This window comes from Crotalus tigris, unplaced genomic scaffold, assembly GCF_016545835.1.
Source record: "Crotalus tigris isolate CLP2741 ecotype Arizona unplaced genomic scaffold, ASM1654583v1 scf7180000017550.10884619, whole genome shotgun sequence".
Taxonomy (NCBI): domain Eukaryota; kingdom Metazoa; phylum Chordata; class Lepidosauria; order Squamata; family Viperidae; genus Crotalus; species Crotalus tigris.
Genome location: NW_024096468.1, coordinates 5719348 through 5741763, shown reverse-complemented (window position 1 = coordinate 5741763; position 22416 = coordinate 5719348). Strand labels below are relative to the sequence as shown.

General features: G+C 41.6%; 2 protein-coding genes across 13 annotated transcripts in view; one reads left to right on the top strand and one right to left on the bottom strand.

Annotated features, from left to right (window-relative positions):
* The window catches only part of NLK (nemo like kinase), a 131247-nt gene extending 123988 nt beyond the window's left edge, over positions 1–7259 (bottom strand). For 2 of the 3 annotated variants that reach the window (XM_039341489.1, XM_039341470.1), the window contains exon 1: positions 4384–7031. In XM_039341489.1, the coding sequence (XP_039197423.1) occupies positions 4384–4838 (455 nt within the window). In that variant the 5' untranslated portion in view covers positions 4839–7031. Of the gene's footprint in view, positions 1–4383; positions 7032–7137 lie in introns of those variants that run through there. The other variant, XM_039341479.1, reaches the window with a different exon arrangement.
* A 9011-nt stretch (positions 7260–16270) lies between these two features.
* LYRM9 (LYR motif containing 9) overlaps positions 16271–22416 on the top strand; it is a 78934-nt gene continuing 72788 nt past the window's right edge. For 6 of the 10 annotated variants that reach the window (XM_039341645.1, XM_039341531.1, XM_039341540.1 and 3 more), the window contains exon 1: positions 16271–16386. The gene's annotated coding sequence lies outside the window, so the exon portion shown is untranslated. Of the gene's footprint in view, positions 16387–16532; positions 16563–16584; positions 16629–16679; positions 16695–22310; positions 22325–22416 lie in introns of those variants that run through there. The other 4 variants (XM_039341561.1, XM_039341551.1, XM_039341600.1 and 1 more) reach the window with 4 other exon arrangements.

Here is a 22416-nt window from a genome sequence, read left to right as displayed (position 1 = left end):
TGTTATCTTTCCACCAAAGTGGTACCTATTAATCTACTCGCATTTGCATGTTTTTGAACTGCTAGGTGGGCAAGAGCTGGATGAGGACGGGAGCTCATCCTGTCACATGGCACTCAGGTCTCAAACCTGAGCTGCTAGCTTTCCAGCTGACAAGTCCAGCATCTTAACCGTGCCACCTATTTTTTTAAAATGACTGTTATAAATTGAAAAGTGGCAAACTGCACTTGCTTGTTTTTTGTTTTAGCTTATTCTGAAATACACAAAATGAAACTGATTTATACTTCTGTAAACAACTCTGCATTTTTCATACTGTATACAGCTACAATAATCAGTTTAACATTATTTCCCCAACAATCAGATTCAGCCAGAAGGTAAGCAACATTGCCTTATAATAGCAAAACCAAGACAATATTCTGGAAACACACTCAGTTGACCAGCAAGAGTCAACTATATGTGAAAAACTGCCAAAACATCATGCTGTAACAGCTTAAGATTGATACGCTACATCAGTGAACTGGAAAAACAGAGTGTGCAACAAAAGATCCAGTATTAACACCAGCCACTCAACTACAGCACAGAAGACAACAACGGAAGTGCCAACACTAATCCTATCCAGGGAGTCTTCAAAATGGAACCTTTCTTATTGCTTTTGAGAATGTAAAAAAATGGCAGCAATCTTTTTTTAAATTTTTACCTTCACCTTTTTCAAAGTTCATTGAAACAAACTAAGCATCAGTAATTGAAAATTTTAGCCTCCTTAATATAAGATGGATTTAAACAAAACTACATCACAGCAGTGTATAATTTTGTAATTATCTAAAATTATTCAATAATATCATACAAATATAAATATTACGTGGCTGTTGGATTCAAAACAAACACTCAAGAATTCAGATAATTTTCCTACATACTCCATCAAAGGATAATGGAAAGTCCACAGACATCATTATGAGAACTTTCCAATGGGTCCTAACAAGCAACTCTTATATATAGGCATATGATTTAAAATGTTGGAAACAATATATAACAATCACAACTAGTAATCACTGATAACTCTATATGTGTGGAAGATAATATTATGGTCTACAACAGCAGGACTGTTGGTGTTGAGTATGGTGCCTTGAACTGCTGAATGAAAATCAAGGTGTAAGTCTAATCAATAAATAATAAATTTTAAAACTATGAACAATCTAATTTAATTTGAAATTCAATTTAACTAACAATAGATAAAATCTCAACAGAGTTCAGGATAATTCAGTTGAATTATATTCAACTCCACAGAAACATAGCTTTTTCTGAAGTAGATTTAGCCTGTATTTGTGCCACAGTGCAAAGATTCCAGTACTGAAAAAGTAGCTCTTATAAGTGGCTTAATAAAGTGAAAATTAAAACTATTATATTAGCCATGCTTAAATTTTAACAAACTTGTGGCACTTTTTTTAAAAAAAACCTCAGACCCATTTTACAAGCTTTCAGTCCCCTATAGATTGCTTCAAAGATATACCACACATCTTTGTTAGAGATATAAAACCAATCCTGAACACAAAGTCCAATTCTCATGGTGGTGGTAAAATGTGCGCCAAGGTTTTACCATCTCAGACTGTAGTTGAGGCCTCACATGACTGAAAGGTAAATGTCACAAAGAACAATCCTGAACCTACTTGCAAATATGTCATTTCTCTAAATGTAGAACTAATCCTTTCAGCATATAATCTCTGAGTTCATATTTTAAAGCTGAGACACAGTATTCTTCAAACTAAAAAGAGCAGTGTTTGCTTATATATAACTATGTTGGCAAAATATAATAAATCTGGATTATATGGAGCAAAAGAAAACTTTCTATATTTATCTATTTTAAACCTGATGACCAAAGATCAAGCAAACAAAGTAGGTAGAAAGAGATTAAAATAGATCCATCTGATAAAGTGGACATGATGCATGAAAGCACATGTGAAAATAAATGTGTTAAGTCTCTAAAAAGCCACAAGGCTCTTTATGTTGTCTTTGCTACAATGGAGTTTGCACAGATATCTCTCTAGTAACTTCTCAGAATATTTATAATCAAACATTTTGTATTTTCTGAGCAGTAATTTTTAAAATCATACTTTAAATTAACAGCGTTTATATATTACTGCCTTTAGGTTTTTAAAAACTATTGAATTTGTATCCTAATAAATTTGTTTTGCTAAAATATTCTCCATGTGAATATATAACGTATCAATCATTTTAAACTGCCCTCTAGCAAGCCAAACCATCTTGATTAAAAATAATGCAAGCATCTTTTTCAACAGACAGGAACCAACAACCGCAAAGACCTTGAAAACTAAAATATATAAAATTTATCAAAGTTCACTTTCACAGCATTTAATAAACATGTATAGATCTGAGGATAGCATAAAATAAACCAAGTAAGATAAATTCTGGAAGAGAGTGACAATCTATTTTAATTTTAAATTCTCTCTTAATTTCAGGAGGATATAAGCAGCATAGCAAATACATTGGACAAAATTTTCATTCGTGATGTGGGAAAATTCACAAATTGTAAAGCAATGCATTTATTTAAGTTTTTTAAATGATGAAACCTTTTTAAGCAATACATTTGCATATTTTCAGTCACCAATCTAATCTAAAACCAACTGTGCTTTAGCTGTCAAAACCACTCTGTTCCAAAGCACTCAATTACAATACATATTAATCCAGTGAATCACAGCATTAATATATGCAATAGTTTTAGTTCAGCACTGTCATAGCATGACAGCTAAAGCAAGCAAAGCATTCCTTAAAGGACAAAAGGCATTTTTGGCTGAATCAAGAATTGTTATTTTGATAGTATAAGAATATAAAATAAAAAAGGAAAGCTTTTTTGGAATCGCTACTGGGCCACTGAAAAACTCTTCAGCTGTCTAATTTCTGACTGTTTTAAATAAAAATGAACATTTATTCATGCACATATGGCTTCATGTCTCAATATAGGAAAACAAGTTATAAATATGTATTCCTATAAAAGATAAAAAAGAAACATTTTATAAACAATCTAAATGGCTTTTTGGTTAATACTTGGTATAAAAAAACAAAATGTGAGGGAAGTGACAAAAGTAACTTTTTTTCTTTAAAAAATATATCTATTATGACAGGTAGACCAAGCAAACAGGGAACTATTAAATCCTGAAATTTGTACAAATGTGATATAAATAATTTCCTTTTACAGAGTTCATGCAGGTTGTGCCATGATGACAGGATCATATCCAACCAAAACATGATGGAAAAATCCATTGGATGAGGCATAAAGTACTGAGATCACAAATTAAGGGTATACATTATGTGCTATTGCAGTGGAAATGCAGACTTCAATCACCTGCCAAGACCAAAGTCCAAAATATATTGTTTCCTATACCTCAGCTAGTCACTAAATAAAAAAAATTCAAGAAATGAGTTCAGCTGTTTTTTATTTGTAATTAAAAACAGATGGATGAAATGCTATTTTTTCTATGAGAAAAACTGCAGGAATATATAGCTTGATTTTATAAACATAGACTTTCCTAAAATAAAATGCTTTGAAAAAAAATGTAACCATGCAGCATTCATCTTGAAGTAATGTTGCAAGGTAGGCAGTAATCTTATATATTTCCAAACACCCTCATAGATATCCATAACGAACCATGATGACTTCAAAATGACAATTGTTGCATGACACATAATTAGGCAAGTCACTAAGTTATTAACTATTCTGATGTGATAGGTACAGTATGTTAAATCATATTATTTGTATGACATCATTACAGTATACACTTGTCATCATTCCCCCCCCCATAAATATATTATTTTGCTTTAATAAACTACATGCCACCGAATTCAGTGGGACTTCTATATAAACTGAGACTCAAAGGATGACACTATTAAGCTAAAGTTACAGTACTGAAAAAGTTTTGGCAAGTCAACTTCCAAGCATACAGACATGGGTAACATGCTCCTGGAAGACAAAAATCACCAGCTTCCAACCTTCAAACTGGAAAAATGTTTAGGGACCTCCTTCAAAGATACTGGTCAATCAAAAACAGTTAAATCCTTATGGGTGCCAACGTTGGAAGACAACCCCCTTTCCCCCAAAGTAAAATTTATCACTGGAAAATATCGCAAAATTAGTCATTTTGATGTATGTTATATTAATAGAAAGATTTAATTTGCATTCATTATATTGCTTTAAAAATATTAAAGATGCATTCAAACTAAAGCTTTCCATATCACATCCCTTAGCTAGCCTTATAATACAACAGGTCTGCAAGGGAACTTGTTGAAAAATCAAGCATTCCAGTCTGAATTACAATATATTATGCTGTGACTTAGAAACCACTAGAGTACAAGAGCTTTGCTCCCATTACTCACCAGACAACACCAAAGGCTCCATATCCAATAGGCCTGTCTGGTTCAATATCCAGTTGTTGTTGTGAATGATGAGTATGCTGATGATGGTGCGCTTTAACTGCAGCAGCTGCTGCAGCTTGTACCTGAGCTGGGGCGGCTGCCGCGGGTCCAGGTGCTTGACCTGGTGCCGGGGATGGAAAATATGGCTGCTGCTGCCCCGGATTTAACATGGCGGCAGCAGCTGCTGCTGCTGCAGCTGCCGCCGCTGAAGAACTATGTTGCTGTACAGGATGTACTGCGGCTGCAGAACCGGGGTGCAAATGGTGTTGAGAATGGTGATGGTGATGGAGATGAGGAGGGGGAAGGTGAGGAAGGTGATGGTGGTGATGGTGGTGGTGACCTGCTGCTGCTGCAGATGTACCGCCATTGTAAGCCGCCATCATTTTTGCGCTGACTGTAGCACTACAAAGAGACATTCAAGATGATGCCCTCTGATTGGATAACAACTGGGTCAAGCTGTCATTTGGCCACAAAAATGAAGTTTACTACACTTTCATAAACAAGTTGCCCACCTTCAAAAACATGGAGCTCAACAGGCCTTTATGTCTTCATCAATTGAGAAAATGGAGGCTTGTATATGTGCGTATGAGCATGCAATAAACCCCCTTCCCCCAAGATGGCTGGTGCAGTTGGTACTAAAATGCCATACCTCCTCCACTTCTTCTGGGCCAGTCTTGAAATTTCAACTCAATCCCCCACCCCTCCAAAAAAAGGATGCAAGTTCACCCCCCTAAAAAATGTTAGGAGTACTGACAAATCCACCCCTTCCATTCCCACATCCTTTTCATTTATCTTGTCAAAACATGTAGGATGCTGAAGGCCTTCTACAGCTTTCCTCCTTTCTGCTCTGGATATACATCCATCTACAGTACTTTTTATATTAAATTTGGAAATACATGAACAACTTCCACAGGACTGAACAGGTCAAGGGACATCAAGTAAGCGAAAATGAAAGTTTCCAAAAGTAATAAAGAAAATTAGGAAAGAATGGAAGAATTAGACTGACAAAAATGAAGGGGGGGGGAACAGAACAAAGGAAATACACTGAAAATTTAAAATTTGGAAGTGAAATAAGGCTATTTAAATTATCAGTAAAGAACAAGGTTGCAAAAAAATTGATCGAAAAGATTAAGGGAGAAGCTAGTGGCAGAAAATAGAACAATGAAAAAACAAGAGAGAAAACAAGACTGCAAAAAGGAATATGAAGCAATCAGGTAAAAGTATGATTTTTAAAAAAAGTTTTTGTAAAGAATAAAGAACATATAGGAAAAAGAAGGAAACTACAGAAAAACAAGGAAAATGGATTTGAAATGAATGGATTTTAAATATTTAAAAGTAATAGAATGAAGTGGCAAGAAAAGAGGCCAAATTCTACAAGACAAACACCTTGCAAAGGTGAGAGGAAAGAAATATAAGTAAAAACTGTTAAGCAGTTGAAAAAATATGGAAAATATCAAAGAAAAACGGGGAAACAGAACACTTTATAAAGGAGAGAACATTAAAGGGTGCAAAAATATAAGAGGAAATAATTTCTTGCTTTAAGAAAAAAAGTATGGGAAGCAAAAGCATAGATACAGACAGTGTACTAAACAAAGATGAACAGCATACTTAATGGCTGAAAAGACAAACTTTTTTAAAGCAAAGGGAAAGCCTGCTGTGTGGGTATGTGTAAAAATAGGCAATAAATATCAAAATGGGAAACAGAAGTGGGGGAAAAGGAAAATGCGGTCTTGAATTAAAGGTGAAGAAGACTGATAAGAAAAAAGGCAAGGGGAGTTGAAATTTTCTGAAAAATCTAGAGGAGGAATTGAAGTGCAGGAGATACTCTTGTATGTTAAAAGGTTGGAAGAGTAGCATGAAAACTGGAAAAGAGAATGAATGGAAAGCGAAGGAGGTAGCAAAGAGAGAAGAAAAGAAACTGACAGCGCTAGAAAAAACAGGTGACAGAAAGGAAGGAATGGGATGGACAAGACAGAGAAAGGGGTGACAGAAAAGCCAGCAGAAAGAGGAAGCACCCAGGGACGCTCCTGAGACTCCTCAGCCCAGTCACCCAGTCCCTCCCCCAAGCCTTTTTCTAGACCCGTCTCCTTTGCTAGGTGGGCGCTCTTGCCTGACAGCCTGACCCAGTGCTTGTAGAGAGAAGAAAAAGGCGAGGCGAGCGCGGGGATGGAGGGGAGGGGGGGCGCGAGAGAGGTGGTCGGTGGAAGTAGCAGCGCGTTGCCTTCGTCACCGGTGGCGTCTACAGACCCCCCCACGGCGGAGAAGCCACAGGCGGGATGAGGATGGAGATGGAGGAGGAAAGAAAAGGGCGGGGGGATGCGGGCGGGGGAGCGCCTCAGCTGGGTCCCTCCTGAGGGGGGCGCGGGAGGGATGAGGAGAGAGGCGGGCGGGCGGGGGGTCACTCAGGGCCCACAGCGCCGCCCCACGTAGTCGCAGACGGTGCCCCCCCCACGCCTCCTCCACTGGCAGCCGTGGCCGCCTCCTCGTCTTCCTCCGTCGTCCCCTCGGGCCGCCGGACCGGCCGCCGCGACTCCTCGTCGCCGCCACCTCCTTCTCCTCACGGGAGCCCCAGAGCGGAGCGTAGAACGAAAGAGCGGCGGGGGCGCGCATGCGCGCGCCCCGCCGCCCTTCGCTTAACTCCCCCCCTCGCCTTTCCCATCACTCGGCCGGCGCGCGCGGCATTCGCGCTTGGGGCGCGCGCGCATCCTCCCCCACCTCTGTCCTTCCAACCAATAGGAAACATCGCTTGGATGGCTGCGCCGGAGCCGTCTCGTCCAATCCCAAAGAAGCGGTTCAACCCATACAGCGGGACTCGCCTTCGACGGCTCTCAGTGCTCGAAAAGGATCAAAGGCGAGGGGTGGGGAAAAGAGCCTCCGCCTTCCAGCCAATGAAACACGTCCTTCTCCGTTCTCGGTCCCACCCTCCACGTTCTTTTTGCCAACGAGACCCCGCGAGACTCTCTCACCTCACGCAACCCTCACCTAGATTTTTAGTTCGCGGAATGCAAAAGGGGAAGTGGGCGGGCCGCTGAAGATCGATTGGTTGGTCCCGCCTCGATTTGAAGGTTTATAACCAATCAGAATGTGGGGATTCTGTGACCGAGACCAATAGGGGCTCGGAAATGTTTTATTTTATTTTAATATCTCGGGCACGAAAGGTCGAGCCCCTGCCACGGGCTTCGTTTTAAAGGGACCAAGAATTAAATACTTAATAAGGGAGAGTCTCTACGTGATTCTGAGTCTAGCCAATCGCAGGAATAAGAGGCGGGGTCAGCCGAGGACATTGCCGCCATGGTGGGAAAAGCGGTGCCGGGATTCCTTTGCCGGTTTCGCTTGCGCATTGGCGGTTGACAAGGAGGGGCGTGGCTGAGCGGGAGCTGTGAAGACAGGCTCGGCAAGGAGGAGGATCTCAATAAGGAAGAAACTTAGAGCAGTGTGTTTTAAACTTTTTCTCTCTGGACCCTTCCCACTCTTAAAATTGTGGGGGACTCGAAAAGAGCTTTTATTTATATGTGTTAAGCTTATTGATAAACTGGGAACTACTCGTGAACTGGAAAAGAACTAATGTAGTTCACATCTTCGAAAAAGGGGAAAAACAGATCCAGGAAACTACAAACCAATCAATTTAACAATACCTGGGAAGAGCCTAGAAAAGATAATCAAAAAACAGATCTGCGAAAAACTAGAAGCAAACAAAGTCGTAACCAGAAGCCAACACGGATTTGTTAAAAACAGATCATGCCAAACCAATGTGATTTCATTCTTTGACAAAGTGGCTAAATTAGTAGACCAGTGAAATTGTGTGGACGTAGTATATTTAGACTTCAGCAAGGCATTTGATAAGGTAGACCACAATCTAAGCTAGAAAAATGTGGGATAGACAATATCACCACCAGATGGATTTGTAACTGGCTGAAAAACCATACTCAACGAGTAGTCCTTAATGGTGCTACATCCACATGGAGAGAAGTAAGCAGTGGGATACCACAAGGCTCTGTCTTAGACCCAGTACTCTTCAATATCTTCAAAAATGAGTTAGATGAGGGAATAGAAGGGGAACTCATCAAATGTGCAGACAACACTAAAGTATTTAATACCTTAGAAATTAGGCTCAAGATCCAGTTGGATCTCAACAGACTTGAACATGCAGCCCAACCTAATAAAATTAAATTCAATGTAGAAAAAATAAGATTTTACACTTAGGCAGGAAAAACCAAATGTATGGGTACAGATTAGGTGAAACCTGGCTCAAAAACAGTAACTGTGAGAGGGGCCTTAGAGTCCTAGTGGACGATCACTTAAAAACGAGCCAGCAGTCTATGGCAGCAGCAAAAAACCCAATGCTATCCTAGGTTGCATTAACAGAGAGATAGAATCAAGGTCAAATGAATTAGTACTGCTTTGTAAAGCTTTAGTAAAATCACACTTAGAATACTGCATCCAGTTTTGATCACCATACTACAAAAAAGATGTTGAGAGTCTGGAAACAGTGCAGAAAAGAGCAACAAAGATGATTAAGGGCTTGGAGTCTACAGGAATTGGGTATGTCTAGTGCAATGAGGGCGAACCTTTTAGAGATCGAGTGCCCAAAAACTGGTCCAACCCCTGCTCCACCCCCTGCCCCACCCCGCTCTACCCCCCCATCTCCCACCCTGCCTGTCCGCAGGGCCACTCACCACCTGCAGGGCCCACTGCAGATTGCCCAGGCAGCCCAGCAGCGCTATGGCGGTCACGCCTTCTGCCTGCCCTGCAGCATCAGCTGTGCACAATGGGGTGTGAGGGCAGAGTCTTGTCTACGCTGCCTGGCTGTCATGTCCTTGGCTGGGATGCTCCGCCTGGGCCATGCTCAGGGGCGACTCTCCAGGAGGGCTGCTGGAGAGGAGGAGGTCATGGGGGGAGGCAAGGCAGGGGCAACGGCACGTGTGCCCACAGAGAGGGCTCCAAGTGCCGCCTCTGGCACCCGTGCCATAGGTTCGCCACCACTGGTCTAGTGAAAAAGACTAGGGGAGACATGATAGTAATGTTCCATATATGACAGGCTGCCACAAAAAAAGAGCGGATCAACCTATTTTCCAAACCACTAGAAGACAAGATGAGAAATAATGGATGGAAACTGATCAAGGAGACAAGCAGTCTAGAACTAAGGAGAAATTTCCTAACAGTGTCGCCGTCTCCAGCTGCCTCACTGCCTCCAGTGGCCTCACTAGTTCGCTGCCACCATATTGCCTCCAGTCACCTTACCAGTCCACCATTGCCTCCAGCTATCTCATGGGTCCACTGCTCCACTGCTGCACAATGCTATCTCCAGACACCTCACCAATGTGCAAAAACTGTAGGGTAGTCCTTCCTCGAAATTTCCTTTGGTAAAAGATAATGAAATAAGTGTGGAATCAATTTCTCTGGAAAGGAATCTGGTGTACAGATGCTCTCTGCTCTCTGATCTTGAGCCTCTATCATCATATTCCAGCCATGGTCTTCTATTGTGTCCAAGATGCAGGAGTCACGCTTTGCTATTTTCATTATATTCTGAAGGGTTCATACTGCCATACAGGACAGCAAGGCTGTAGATGTCCTTATTCCCATCATGAGCTTTATAGATTGTAATATTGTAATATTTCTGAATTCAGTAAATTACCTATGATGGTATCTTAATTGAACAAAAAAATGGCAGGATAGCAAGGCTGTAAATGTTCTTGTTTTTGGGCACCGGGACTGTCATTTCCCTGCTCTGCATCAGCTGAAACAAAGCAGCAATCGCACTGAGGCCCTCACTACTATCTGGTATATATCCCAAGAAAATAATATATGTTCGTTCATGTTGAGTCAAGGGTGGGCAAAAGGGAAGAATAGTGAGGGGAGATCAAAATGAAATGCAAGGATTGGAATAAATTTCATAATGAGCGATCTATAATATTGCATAGCATCAGCCAACCATTGTTGTGGTGATCAGAAGCCTGTCTGTCCTCATTATTGTTGTATCACCATTGTAATATTTGAAAGGGCATTTACTAGGGATGTTTCAAATCCCTGGTGAGGATTGATTGATTATGTGCCATCAAGTTGTTTTCGACTCCTAGCGACAGCATAGATTTTTCTCCATTCCCCTGTGAGAGAATGCCCACAAAAATTGGCTGGATTTACACTTGGTTCACTGCCTTAATGCAATTTGCTTGACTTTAGTTTCCTCTCTTAACCTAAGAAGGATACTATCAAGTCAGGTTCTAGCCAGCACCTTCTTTCCTGAAGTGTTTTTCAAAGGCATAGAAGGAGGAGTCGGAAGTAGCAAGGCAAAAAAATTGAGAGACAAGAGAAAGGAACACAACTGCAACTACTTTCCATCAATCCACACTATATCTCTACATGCAATAGTGGCGAATATCTGTAGCTTGAGTATAGGATGAGGGTGAAGGTTCGTTCTCCGAGCTTATGGGTTGGTTTCTGAACATTTTGTTACCAAGCTAGGTAACATCTTCAGCAGAATTTGTGATGTCCCCAAGACCCATCACAAGCCTCTCATTGATTACTCATACCCGACCCATCGCAAGACCCTCACTTGACACACCCACACCTGAAGCCCTTATAAACAGAACACTGACACTGATGTCCCCTAAACTCCGCTGAAGATGTTATCTAGCCTGGTAATGAAACATGCAGAAACCCATCCACAAGCTTGGAGAATGAACCTTCAACCTCATATCTCTACATACAGGTAGTCCTCGACATACGACCACAATTGAGCGCAAAATTTCCGTTGTTAAGCAAGGCAGTCATTAGGTTTTACCCCATTTTATGACCTTTTTGCCATAGTTGTGAAGGGAATCACTGCAGTTATTAAGTGAATCATGCAGTTATGAGGTAAATCTTGCTTCCCCCCCTCCCCCCCCCCGACTTTGCTTGCCAGAAGATGGCTGCCAAGGTTACAGATGGCAATCACATGACCCCGGGGTAGTGCAACTGTCAGAAATACATGCCAGTTGTCAAGCACCTCAATTTTGATCACGTGACCATGGGGATGCTGCTATGGTCGAAGTGTGAAAAACAGTCATAAGTCACTTTTTTCAGTGCCATTGTAACTTTGAACGATCACTAAATTAATGACTGTAAGTTAAGGATTGTCTGTGTTTTTAATTTGTGCAATTTGTACAAACCATACTTGCTTCCTAATGACAGATTTTATCTTCCTGCGCTCCAAGATCACCACAGATGGGGGCTGCAGCCAAGAAATTAAAAGACGCTTGCTCCTGGGGAGGAAAGCTATGGCAAATCTAGACAGCATACTAAAAAGCAGAGACATCACCCTGCCAACAAAAGTACGTATAGTCGAGGCCTTGGTTTTCCCAGTTGCAATGTATGGCTGTGAAAGTTGGACCATAAGAAAGGCTGAGTGCCAAAGAATTGAGGCCTTTGAACTATGGTGCTGGAGAAGACTCCTACAAGTCCCTTGGACTGCAAGGCGTTCAAACCGGTCAGTCCTAGAGGAGATCAACCCTGACTGCTCTTTAGAAGGCCAGATCCTGAAGTTGAAACTCAAGTACTTTGGCCACCTAATGAGAAGGAAGGACTCACTGGAGAAGAGCCTAATGCTGGGAAAGATTGAGGGCAATAGAAGAAGGGGACGACAGAGAATGAGGTGGCTGGATGGAGTCACTGAAGCAGTAGGCGTGAGCTTAAATGGACTCCAGAAGATGGTAGAGGACAGGAAGGCCTGGAGAAACATTGTCCATGGGGTCACGATGGGTCGGACATGACTTCGCAACTAACAACAACAACAACAACAACAACAACAACAAATACTTGCTTCCAGCCTATTCATGACTGCTTCATATACTGCCTTTTTTCTTGAAACTTCTCTGTTGTCAAGATTTTATCTACCACAACTTGCATGATCTCCTTTTTCCTCCCTAATTCTTCCTTTTTAATCTCTTTAATTTTCTTTCGGTTCAGATCTCATTTATTGTCTTTATATGGTCCAAGCCTCTCATTCTTCTTCCTATTATTCCTGGCTCTCTCTTTTGTTCAACAAACACTCATTTTCCTCACTACTTTTCTACCACCATTTTTCATGTCGAAAACTGTCTCCATCCATTCCTCATATTTTAATGAAATTTCTACTGAGGTTCCTTGCTCTCATTTTTTGCTATTTTTGCATAGCTTGAGCATGTTCTGTCCATTTTCCCTGACAAACAGAACATTTGATTTTGGAGGCATTATTTTTTTCAGAGTTATATTCCTTGTTGCATCATACAAAGTATTCAACATGTAAATCATTCAGATTCTCATCAAGAACATATAGCATCTACATAAAAAGTACATTTATTTTCACCTCTGCAGCCAATATTTCTATACTGTTCATCCATCATAAGCATTCCTTATATATTTAACCATAAAGCACTAAGCAACAACTCTCAATTGACAGAAAACTTTCTATAATGCAAGCTTCTTCATTTTATCTCTTCTTTGATTCAATAGTCATACCAAAATTTTTCTCATATTCACACATTCTCAGTGACATGCTGTACTAAAGAGCAAAAATTGGGACTGTGTCCTTTGCCTAGCAAAACATCACACTGATGATAGTCCCAAATTTCACACATAGTTATCTTATGCCCTCTCAATCAGCATTCTGCCAGTCATATCTAGCAAACAGATCCTTCTATAGATTTTATTCCTGCTATCTTCCCAAATGACTGAAAAAAAATAATAGTATTCTTCCAATTGCATCCATGTTTTAACATTTTCGTGTACACTGCAACCTTACAACTTCTGAACATTCACACAGGATTTATGACTTTCTTTTCACCCTAGAGCTACACCTAACCAAAAACGCATCTGTGGGGGGGGAAGAGGGGGGTTGGGAGCATCCAACCGGGCAAAGTTTGATCACATGACTGAATAGCACTGTGATGATCATAACTTCATTAAATCCCTTTTTTTCAGCGCAGTCATAACTGAATAGTCGTTGAACGAATGGTCCTAAACTGAGGAATACCTGTACAGCTTAGATATAAATTCATATATCACCTCTGGAGGACTTTCATTTGCAGAACGTGATATATTCAGTGAGTGTTTTTTTTAAATAAAATAATAGAGTTTAAAAATGATAAAACCACAAGGAACTTTATGTATTCATTTTGCTTACTTTGATCTTGGTAATTGCTAATATAAATTGTGAACTGAATTTATAATAACATTTCATCAGACTGTGTTTGAGGATTTGGGTCATCTGACTCTTCAGCTGATGTTCTGTTTACCCTGGATTCTAAGTTGGTTGGTTGAACAGAACCATGCAGTCAGAGCTGAAGAAGCTTCTTGGATGAGAAGCAAAACATCTTCAAAGAAAAACAAGAAAGTTCAGTTGCTTGTGAAAAAGCACCTTTGGGACAACCATGACCTGGATGACTGAGAATCTCCATAGATATTTGGTTGAACAGCATTCTTCCTAAGCACTGATTCCTGACAATGGGATCCTTTTGGCCTCTTGTTTTATTAGGGAGCTGAAGAAAAGAGGAAAGCAAAGTTGTTTGGAAGATATCCAGATTCCTAGGCTGCAAAAAGCTTGGTGATCTAATTAAAAGATCTATATAGTATAGTATGATTGCTGTTTTTCATATCCAGCCATTTAGAACCTTGACTGAACATAGCATGGAAGAAGAAACAGTGTTTGCTTAGTGTTTTGAAGTATTAAAAAGGCTTTATCAGCATTATAATTCTTATCCTGAGTGGATTTCCTGTTTTTAAGGCCACAGATATTAGATTACAGCGCTCATCATATCTATTCACCATGTCCCATGGCCTGTAATGATGGAGGTGACATGCAACAATCGGAAAAAAAGATGTTTTAGGAGAGTAGAGGCCATAAAGATGAGATCAGAGAGAGCCAGCTGGTGAGGAATTTTGGGAGTTGCAATCCACATGTTTTAAGTTGCCAAGGTTGAGAAACATTGACCTATATGACTAAGTCATATTTATGTAAGCTCCAACAAAGGACAGAATCTTCCATTGCCATTCCACAATTAAGACATTTCTCCTGGTGTTTACCTTAGTTGTTGAGGGTGATGAATTAGATTTCACTGAGGGGCTAAAGCAGGGGTAGTCAACCTTGGCTCTTTTATGACTCATGGACTTCAACTCCCAGAATTCCTGAGCCAGCTAAAGCTATTCCTCTTCCCCATCAATTCAGCAGCCTGAACGTCATGGGGCAGAGGTTTAGCTGACATCTCTCTGTATCATCATTTTAAGACCTATCTTCTAATGTTACCTCTTTCCTTGTAGAGGAGACTATAAAGAACCATTGCTCTCAGTGGATTCCCCCCCCCACACACACTTTCACAGAGAGATTTGCTTTGTCTACCCAAAATCAGGAAATTCAGGTAACCCTTGACTTACTATCAGAATTGAGCCCAGAATTACAGTCGTAAGTTTTGCTGGTTGTTAAACAGGTCACTTTGTACTTTCAAACTTGCAAGAATCTGATAACGTAGCCTTAACTGTAGTTTTGGCTGAGAAACTGGGCATCCTAGACCTAGACCAGAGGTAGGCAACCCAAAACACTCAAAGAGCCACTTGGACCCGTTTCTCATCGAAAACAAAACACTGGGAGCCGCAAAATCCTTTTGGTATCTAAAATGAAGATAACACTGCATATATCCTTTTTTACCTTTATTACACACACACACACACATATCTCATAAAGATAAAAAAGGATATATGCAGTGTTATCTTCATTTTAGATGTCAAAAGGGTCTCTCTCTCCCTCCCTCCCTCTCTCTCTTTCTGCCCTTAGTCTGCCAGTCCTCTTCCCCCACTCTCTTTCTCTTTTTTTCTCTCTCTCTTTCTCTCTCTCTCTCTTCCCCTCCCTCTCTCCGATCTTCTGCTCACCTGGCAAGCTGGCTTCAAGGTGTTCTCCAACAAGCTCAGGGGTAGTCATCCTCGGCTCTTTTATGATTCATGGACTTCAACTCCCAGAATTCCTGAGTCTGCATAGCTGGGCTAGCTAGCTCTCTCCTGCCCTTCCTGCTTCCTGCAGAGATGCAGCAAAGGGAGGAGCCCTGCCCAAAAAGCTTTTCAGCTTGTCGGAGAACAACGTGAATCCATTCTCTTTTACACACACACACACACAAACAAACAAACACAAACACAGAGAGAGACAGAGAGAGAAGCAGGGAAGCGCAAGTGCCTCTCTCTCTGTCTCTCTCTCTCTGCAAATGGCAGAGGAGGCTGGGAGCCACAGGGGAAGGCTCAAAGAGCTGCATGCAGCTCCGGAGCCGCAGATTGCCGACCTGTGACCTAGACCAAGCCAAGCCCAAAAGTGCCAGAGAATTCCTGGAAGCCTGGCATTCTGACAAATTGGCCATCAGTGGACACATAGACATAAGCAACATCTACATACTGTTCAAAAGAGACAATCAACAAGCCAAAAAGGAAACAAAGACCAGAATACCTCCTCGCCTGTATGAACCAGGCCCTCCCTCCCTCAGTTTCCCTATCCTTGAACAATCCTTTGTCACAATATAATTTTTACTGAGTTAAACACTGTCTATGTTTTTCCTCTACTTCTCTTCTCAGTCCTCATCCTGGTCCCCCCAGTTCATCAATGTCATTCCTAAAATGGGGATATCTGGAAGCGGACCTCTTTAAGATAATAGGACATTTTTGTCACCAGGGATCTGATGATCTGACTATGGAGAATATGGAAGGAAATGGCTTTATTTTCCTGACTGAACCCGATTTACTGCCTGGCCTTTAACAAGCAGCCCCATCTGCTCAGCTGTGGGATGAAGATAAGGCTGTTTGAATTGATAAACCTACGGCATGAGGGATGTTGGATAAAAAGTACAACCAAAAAGAGAGAGACTGTAACTGCAGGGAATGCAGTTCTCTTCCCACTCCACTCCTATCGTTTGAGCTTGTGCTGTGACAGCCTCTATTTTAATACGTGCCTCAGCTGAATGGATTGAAAACCAGGTTTGTGTAGTGGTTAAGGCACCAAGCTAGGAATCAGGAGACTCTTGAGTTCTAATTCCGTTTTAGGTATAAAGGCATCTGGGTGATTTTGGACCAATCACCAGGAGATGGTGAATTCTAGTTCCAGTTTAGACAGGAAAGCAAGTGGGTGACTTTGGGCCAATCACCAGGAGATGGTGAGTTCTAGTCCCTCCTTAGGTATGAAGACAGCTGGGTGACTTTGGTCCAATCACCAGGAGATGGTGAGTTCTAGTCCCTCCTGAGGTATGAAGACAGCTGGGTGACTTTGGGCCAATCACCAGGAAATGGTGAGTTCTAGTCCCTCCTTAGGTATGAAGAGAGCTGGGTGACTTTGGGCCAATCACCAGGAAATGGTGAGTTCTAGTCCCTCCTTAGGTATGAAGACAGCTGGGTGACTTTGGGCTAATCACTAGGAGATGGTGAGTTCTAGTCCCTCCTTAGGTATGAAGACAGCTGGGTGACTTTGGTCCAATCACCAGGAGATGGTGAGTTCTAGTCCCTCCTTAGGTATGAAGATAGCTGGGTGACTTTGGGCCAATCACCAGGAAATGGTGAGTTCTAGTCCCTCCTTAGGTATGAAGACAGCTGGGTGACTTTGGGCTAATCACTAGGAGATGGTGAGTTCTAGTCCCTCCTTAGGTATGAAGACAGCTGGGTGACTTTGGTCCAATCACCAGGAGATGGTGAGTTCTAGTCCCTCCTGAGGTATGAAGACAGCTGGGTGACTTTGGGCCAATCACCAGGAGATGGTGAGTTCTAGTCCCTCCTTATGTATGAAGACAGCTGGGTGACTTTGGGCCAATCACCAGGAAATGGTGAGTTCTAGTCCCTCCTTAGGTATGAAGATAGCTGGGTGACTTTGGGCCAATCACCAGGAAATGGTGAGTTCTAGTCCCTCCTTAGGTATGAAGACAGCTGGGTGACTTTGGGCTAATCACTAGGAGATGGTGAGTTCTAGTCCCTCCTTAGGTATGAAGACAGCTGGGTGACTTTGGTCCAATCACCAGGAGATGGTGAGTTCCTCCTTAGGCATGAAAGCTGGCTGGGCAATAGCTATGTGCAAAAATGATTATAAATCACTTTCCTCAGTGTTGTAACTTTGAATGGTCACATAATGAATGGTTGTAAATCAAGGACTAACTAAACAAGGAGTCAGCCAAATGTTTGGATATTTGAACTTATGAGTGCTGGCTATCATAGTGCTAAGGAAAAAGATTGGAAAGGCAGGTCTAGCAGTGGCATTCAGATATTTGAAGTCATGGCAATACCAGGCCCAGATACGGAAGCTAAATTATTACCTCCTTTCCTAATGCTGAAATAAATAAATCTCAGCCTGTAAATGCCGTCTCTTTTTATGCTTTTAAAAATATGCATTATTACTCCCCTATACAAATGCATAAGCAATCAGTGGTGGAAAAATAATAGTCTCGCAGAAATGAAAAAGGGGAAAGAGATGGGTGCAGATGCTGGGAGAATGCGCAACGAATCTAAAAGCAAATGATTTTGTTATAGCAAATAACAGATGTGAGGTTGGGGAAGAGGTAGTTGGTAGCAGATGTGTTGCTTTTCATGCAAAAAAAAAAATTAAAAAAAGCACGTGCCTTAAAAAACATTGACAAATTACTTTGCTTTTCAGTTCTCTCTCAGAATGATGCCAATGTATCATTTTGCTTTTATAAGTTTTGTTCATTCCATAATCATTTCTTGTGTACTTTAAAAAAAAAAAAGCAGGAAGGGGAAAACATGGAAGAATCGGGATTTCCCCCCCCCCAAAAAAATACAAGTCCTATTACAGGATGCATGTTTAAGGGCCTGATCCCCTGCCACCTCAGAGAATAAAATGCTTCTCAATCTTCCACAGCTTTCCACTAGAAGGAAATACAGTCATTAGAATCGTGGGTCACAGGTGAGATGCAAGTAATGAACATTATAGGAAGTTCTTGACTAACAATCCCAAGTGGGACCAGAATATCCATTGCTAAACCAGATAGTTGTTAACTGAGTCGTCCCTGATGTTACAAACTCCTTTGCCATGGTTATTAAGCGAATCCGTGTAGTTGTTAAGTGAATCATACAGCCATTAAGCAAATCTGGCTTCCCTCATTGACTTTGCTTGTCAGAAGCTGGCTGGCAAGGATGCAAATGGCCATCACGTGACCCTAGGATCCTGCAATGGTTCTAAATCAGGGGTCCTCAATCCCCGGTCCGTGGACCGGTATTGGGCCACGGCATGCCAGCAACCAGTCTGCACAAACAAGGAAAGCCCCATCCCTGGGATGCAGGCAGCACACCAAACCACGCACTCTCCGGTCCATGGAAAAATCTTTCTCCATGGAACCAGTCCCTGGTGCCCGAAAAGTTGGGGACCTCTGTTCTAAATGTATGCCAGTTGCCCAGATAAAAGATAAATACTTCTTAGATTAGGTAAGTTATTACTGTCCCATTAAAGATGAATAGATCTAAAATAATAATAATAATAATAATAATAATAATAATAATAATAATAATAATAATAATAATAATAATAATAATAATAATAATAAAGTTGGAAGGGACCTTGGAGGTCATCTAGTCCAACCTCCTACTCAGGCAGGAAACCCTATACCATTTTGGACAAATGGCTGTCCAGTCTCTTGTTAAAAACTTCCAGTGTTGGAGCATTCACCGCTTCTGGAGGTTGTTCCACTGGTTAATTGTTCTCACTGTCAGGAAGTTTCTCCTTAGTTCTAGGCTGCTTCTCTCTTTGGTTAGTTTCCACCCGTTGCTTCTTGTCCTGCCTTAAGCACAAATCAGCAGATTTACATTTCACAACCTTTGACTGGTCTAGGAATAGCAATAACACTTGGACTTACATGCCGCTTCACAGTGCTTTACAGCCCTCTCTAAGCGGTTTACAGAATCAGCATATTGCCCCCCCCCCCCCAAACAATCTGGGTCCTCATTTTACCGACCTCAGAAGGATGGAAGACTGAGATTCAGCCTAGATCCAGTGAGGATCAAACTGCTAGCTGGAGGCTCAGTCAGCCTGCAATGCTGCATTCTAACCACTGTGCCACCATGGCTCTTAATGTAGCATAGTAAACAACAGGTAGTCCTCAATTTACAACAGTTCATTTTCAACATCCAAAGTTACAACAGCACCGAAAATTTGGTCAGGATCAATTGGAAGTCACTTTTTTCATTGCCATTGTAGCGTCACTTAACATCTGCCTGATTTACTTAACCCCTGTGGCAAAAAAGTTAGTAAAATCAGGCACAATTCACTTAATCTCCACCTTGCTCAGCAAAGGAAATTCTGCTCCCAATTGCAGCCGTAAATCAAGGACTAGCCGTATTTACTAGTCATAATTACTCATCTTAAACATGAAGATTCTGCTACAGCTATTTATGGTTCAGGTCACTGTTTGACTAGCCAATTCTTCCAGAAATTAACAAACCTTTCTCCACCCAGTGATGGGATTGAGTCAGATTTCCAGATGAGCCTTTAATCCTGAATGATGCTACCAAGATTGCAAACTGATCTGGCATGTTACACTGGGCACAACTATTCCCAACCTGATTTTCTTCAGATCAACTGGACTAAACTTCTTGACAGTTTCTAGGTTTCTGCAAAGCAGAGAAGAGAGGAACAAACTTTCCCAGACAGAGCACACTTAACCTTAGAGAGTGAAAAACAGCAGTGATAAAATGGCAGGAGCAGAAAATCTTTATTTTTCAATTAGGGACTCTGAGTAGGAGTCGGTCTCTCCCTGAAGAAGGAAGTCTGATTTTTTTTGGGGGGGGGGGGTTCCTGTTGGATTTAAAACTTCCGCTACCACAGGAGGAGGTCTGTAGTGACAGTGATTCACACCCCTAATCACCTCACAGTTAGATTATTAACACTCTACATGTGGCTGCTTTTGAAGAGAACTCAGGAGCTACAGTCCGGCCAGAATCTGACAGCTCATCTGATTAGCCAGCAGGAGCAAATTTAGCAGTGTGGCCTCAATGCTACAGTCTCTGCACTGGTTATTGGTTTTCTTTAGGGTCCAATGCCAAAAGTGGTAGTTATCAACTTTAAAATCATAAATGGCTCAGTTCCCAATTGCTCACAGGTCTGTCTCTCTCTTCCCCCCTCAAGTTTCAATCTGCCCTGGGGGGTTCTTCTATGATAGGTGGGCAACTATGGCCCCCTTATGACCAATGGACTTGAATACCATGGATGACTTAGGAGTTCTGGGAGTTGAAGTCCACAGGTTGTAAAGAGGCCTTAGTTGCCCACCCTTGTTCTAGGAAAAAGAGGCCAAACTAGGAAACCAACTCAACAGGAAGATTAAACCTACTTTTGTTGACACTGGCTATAACAGGGGTCTTCAAACTTGGCAACTTTAAGACTTATGGACGTCAACTGCCAGAATTCCTCAACCAGCCTTGGACTCTAGAAAGAGTACAGAGAAGAGCAACAAAGATGATTAGGGGACTGGAGGTTAAACCATATAAGGAACGGTTGCTGGAATTGGTTATGTCTAGTTTAATGAAGAGAAGGATGAGGGGGGACATGATAGCAGTCTTCCAATATCTCAGGGGCTGCCACAAAGAAGAGGGAGTCAAGCTATTCTCCAAAGCGCCTGAAGGCAGGACAAGAAGCAATGGATGGAAACTAAGCAAGGAGAGAAGCAACCTAGAACTAAGAAGAAACTTCCTGACAGTTAGAACAATTAACCAGTGGAACAACCTGCCTCCAGAAGCGGTGAATGCTCCAACACTGGAAGTTTTTAAAAAGAGACTGAACAGCCATTTGTCCAAAATGGTACAGAGTTTCCTGCCTGAGCAGGGGGTTGGACTAGATGGCCTCCAAGGTCCCTTCCAACTTTATTATCATTATTATTAATAATAATAATAAAAATAAAAATAATAATAATTCTGGGAGTTAAAGTCCACAAATCTTAAAGTTGCCAAGTTTGAAGACCGCTGGGCTATAATAACAGAATTTTGCAACACTAATTGTGCTGGACCTCTTTCTCTTTCTTATACAGGTAGTCCTCGACTTACAAACATTTGTTTAATGACCAAAGTTACAACAGCACTCAAAAAAGTAACTTATGACCACTTTTCATACTTATGACCGTTGTAGCATCCCTGTGGTCGTGTAATCAAAATTCAGATACTTGGCAACTGGTTCACATTTATGACAGTTGCAATGTCCTGGGATCACGTGACTCCCTTTTGTGACTTTCTGACAAGCCAAGTCAATGGGGAACCTAGATTCACTTTACAGCCATGTTACTAACTTAGCAACCGCAGTGATTCACTTAACAACTGTGGCAGGAAAGGTTGTAAAATGGGGCAAAACTCATTTAACAACTGTCTTGCTTAGCAATGGAAATTTGGAGCTCAGTTGTGGTTGTAAGTCGAGGACTACCTGCAATTCAGCGGATCAGGGGAGAGTCACTTTGAATCTTACCTGAATTTCTGGACTTAAAAATGCTTCAGTCCCTTTTGCTTAGGTAGCGGTTCCTGCAGGCAGGTAGTCCTCAACCTATGACCAATGTGAAGTTGTATATAAGTCTAAGATTAGTGCTATTGCTATTATCCCCTTCAGTTCATGTAACCCAGCATCCAGAAAAAGCATCCTCGCCTCTCCTTCCCAGGGCAAACTCACAGCTTGAGGGCGAAGCAGAAACACACCTACAGAAGCAATACACATTTGTACTTACCCTGATTACGCCCTCCAACAAATACCCACAGGCACACCCACAGACAAACCTTGTGGACACTCTGATTAGTCCCTGGGGAGATACACCCAGAGTTGTGACATGCTACTTCAATATTTAGAAAAACATACTGGCAAAGGGCTGGAGGAATTCAAGTAGCTCTGTGTTAGGAGAACTTCCCAACGTTTTTGGCAGTTGAGATGTTGCCGTGTATTTAACTTTAGGTAAAGGTAAATTTATTTATGTATTTATTAAGAAAATTTATATGGCCACCCAATACTGACTCCAGGCAGCTTACAGCAGTAACATTTAAATT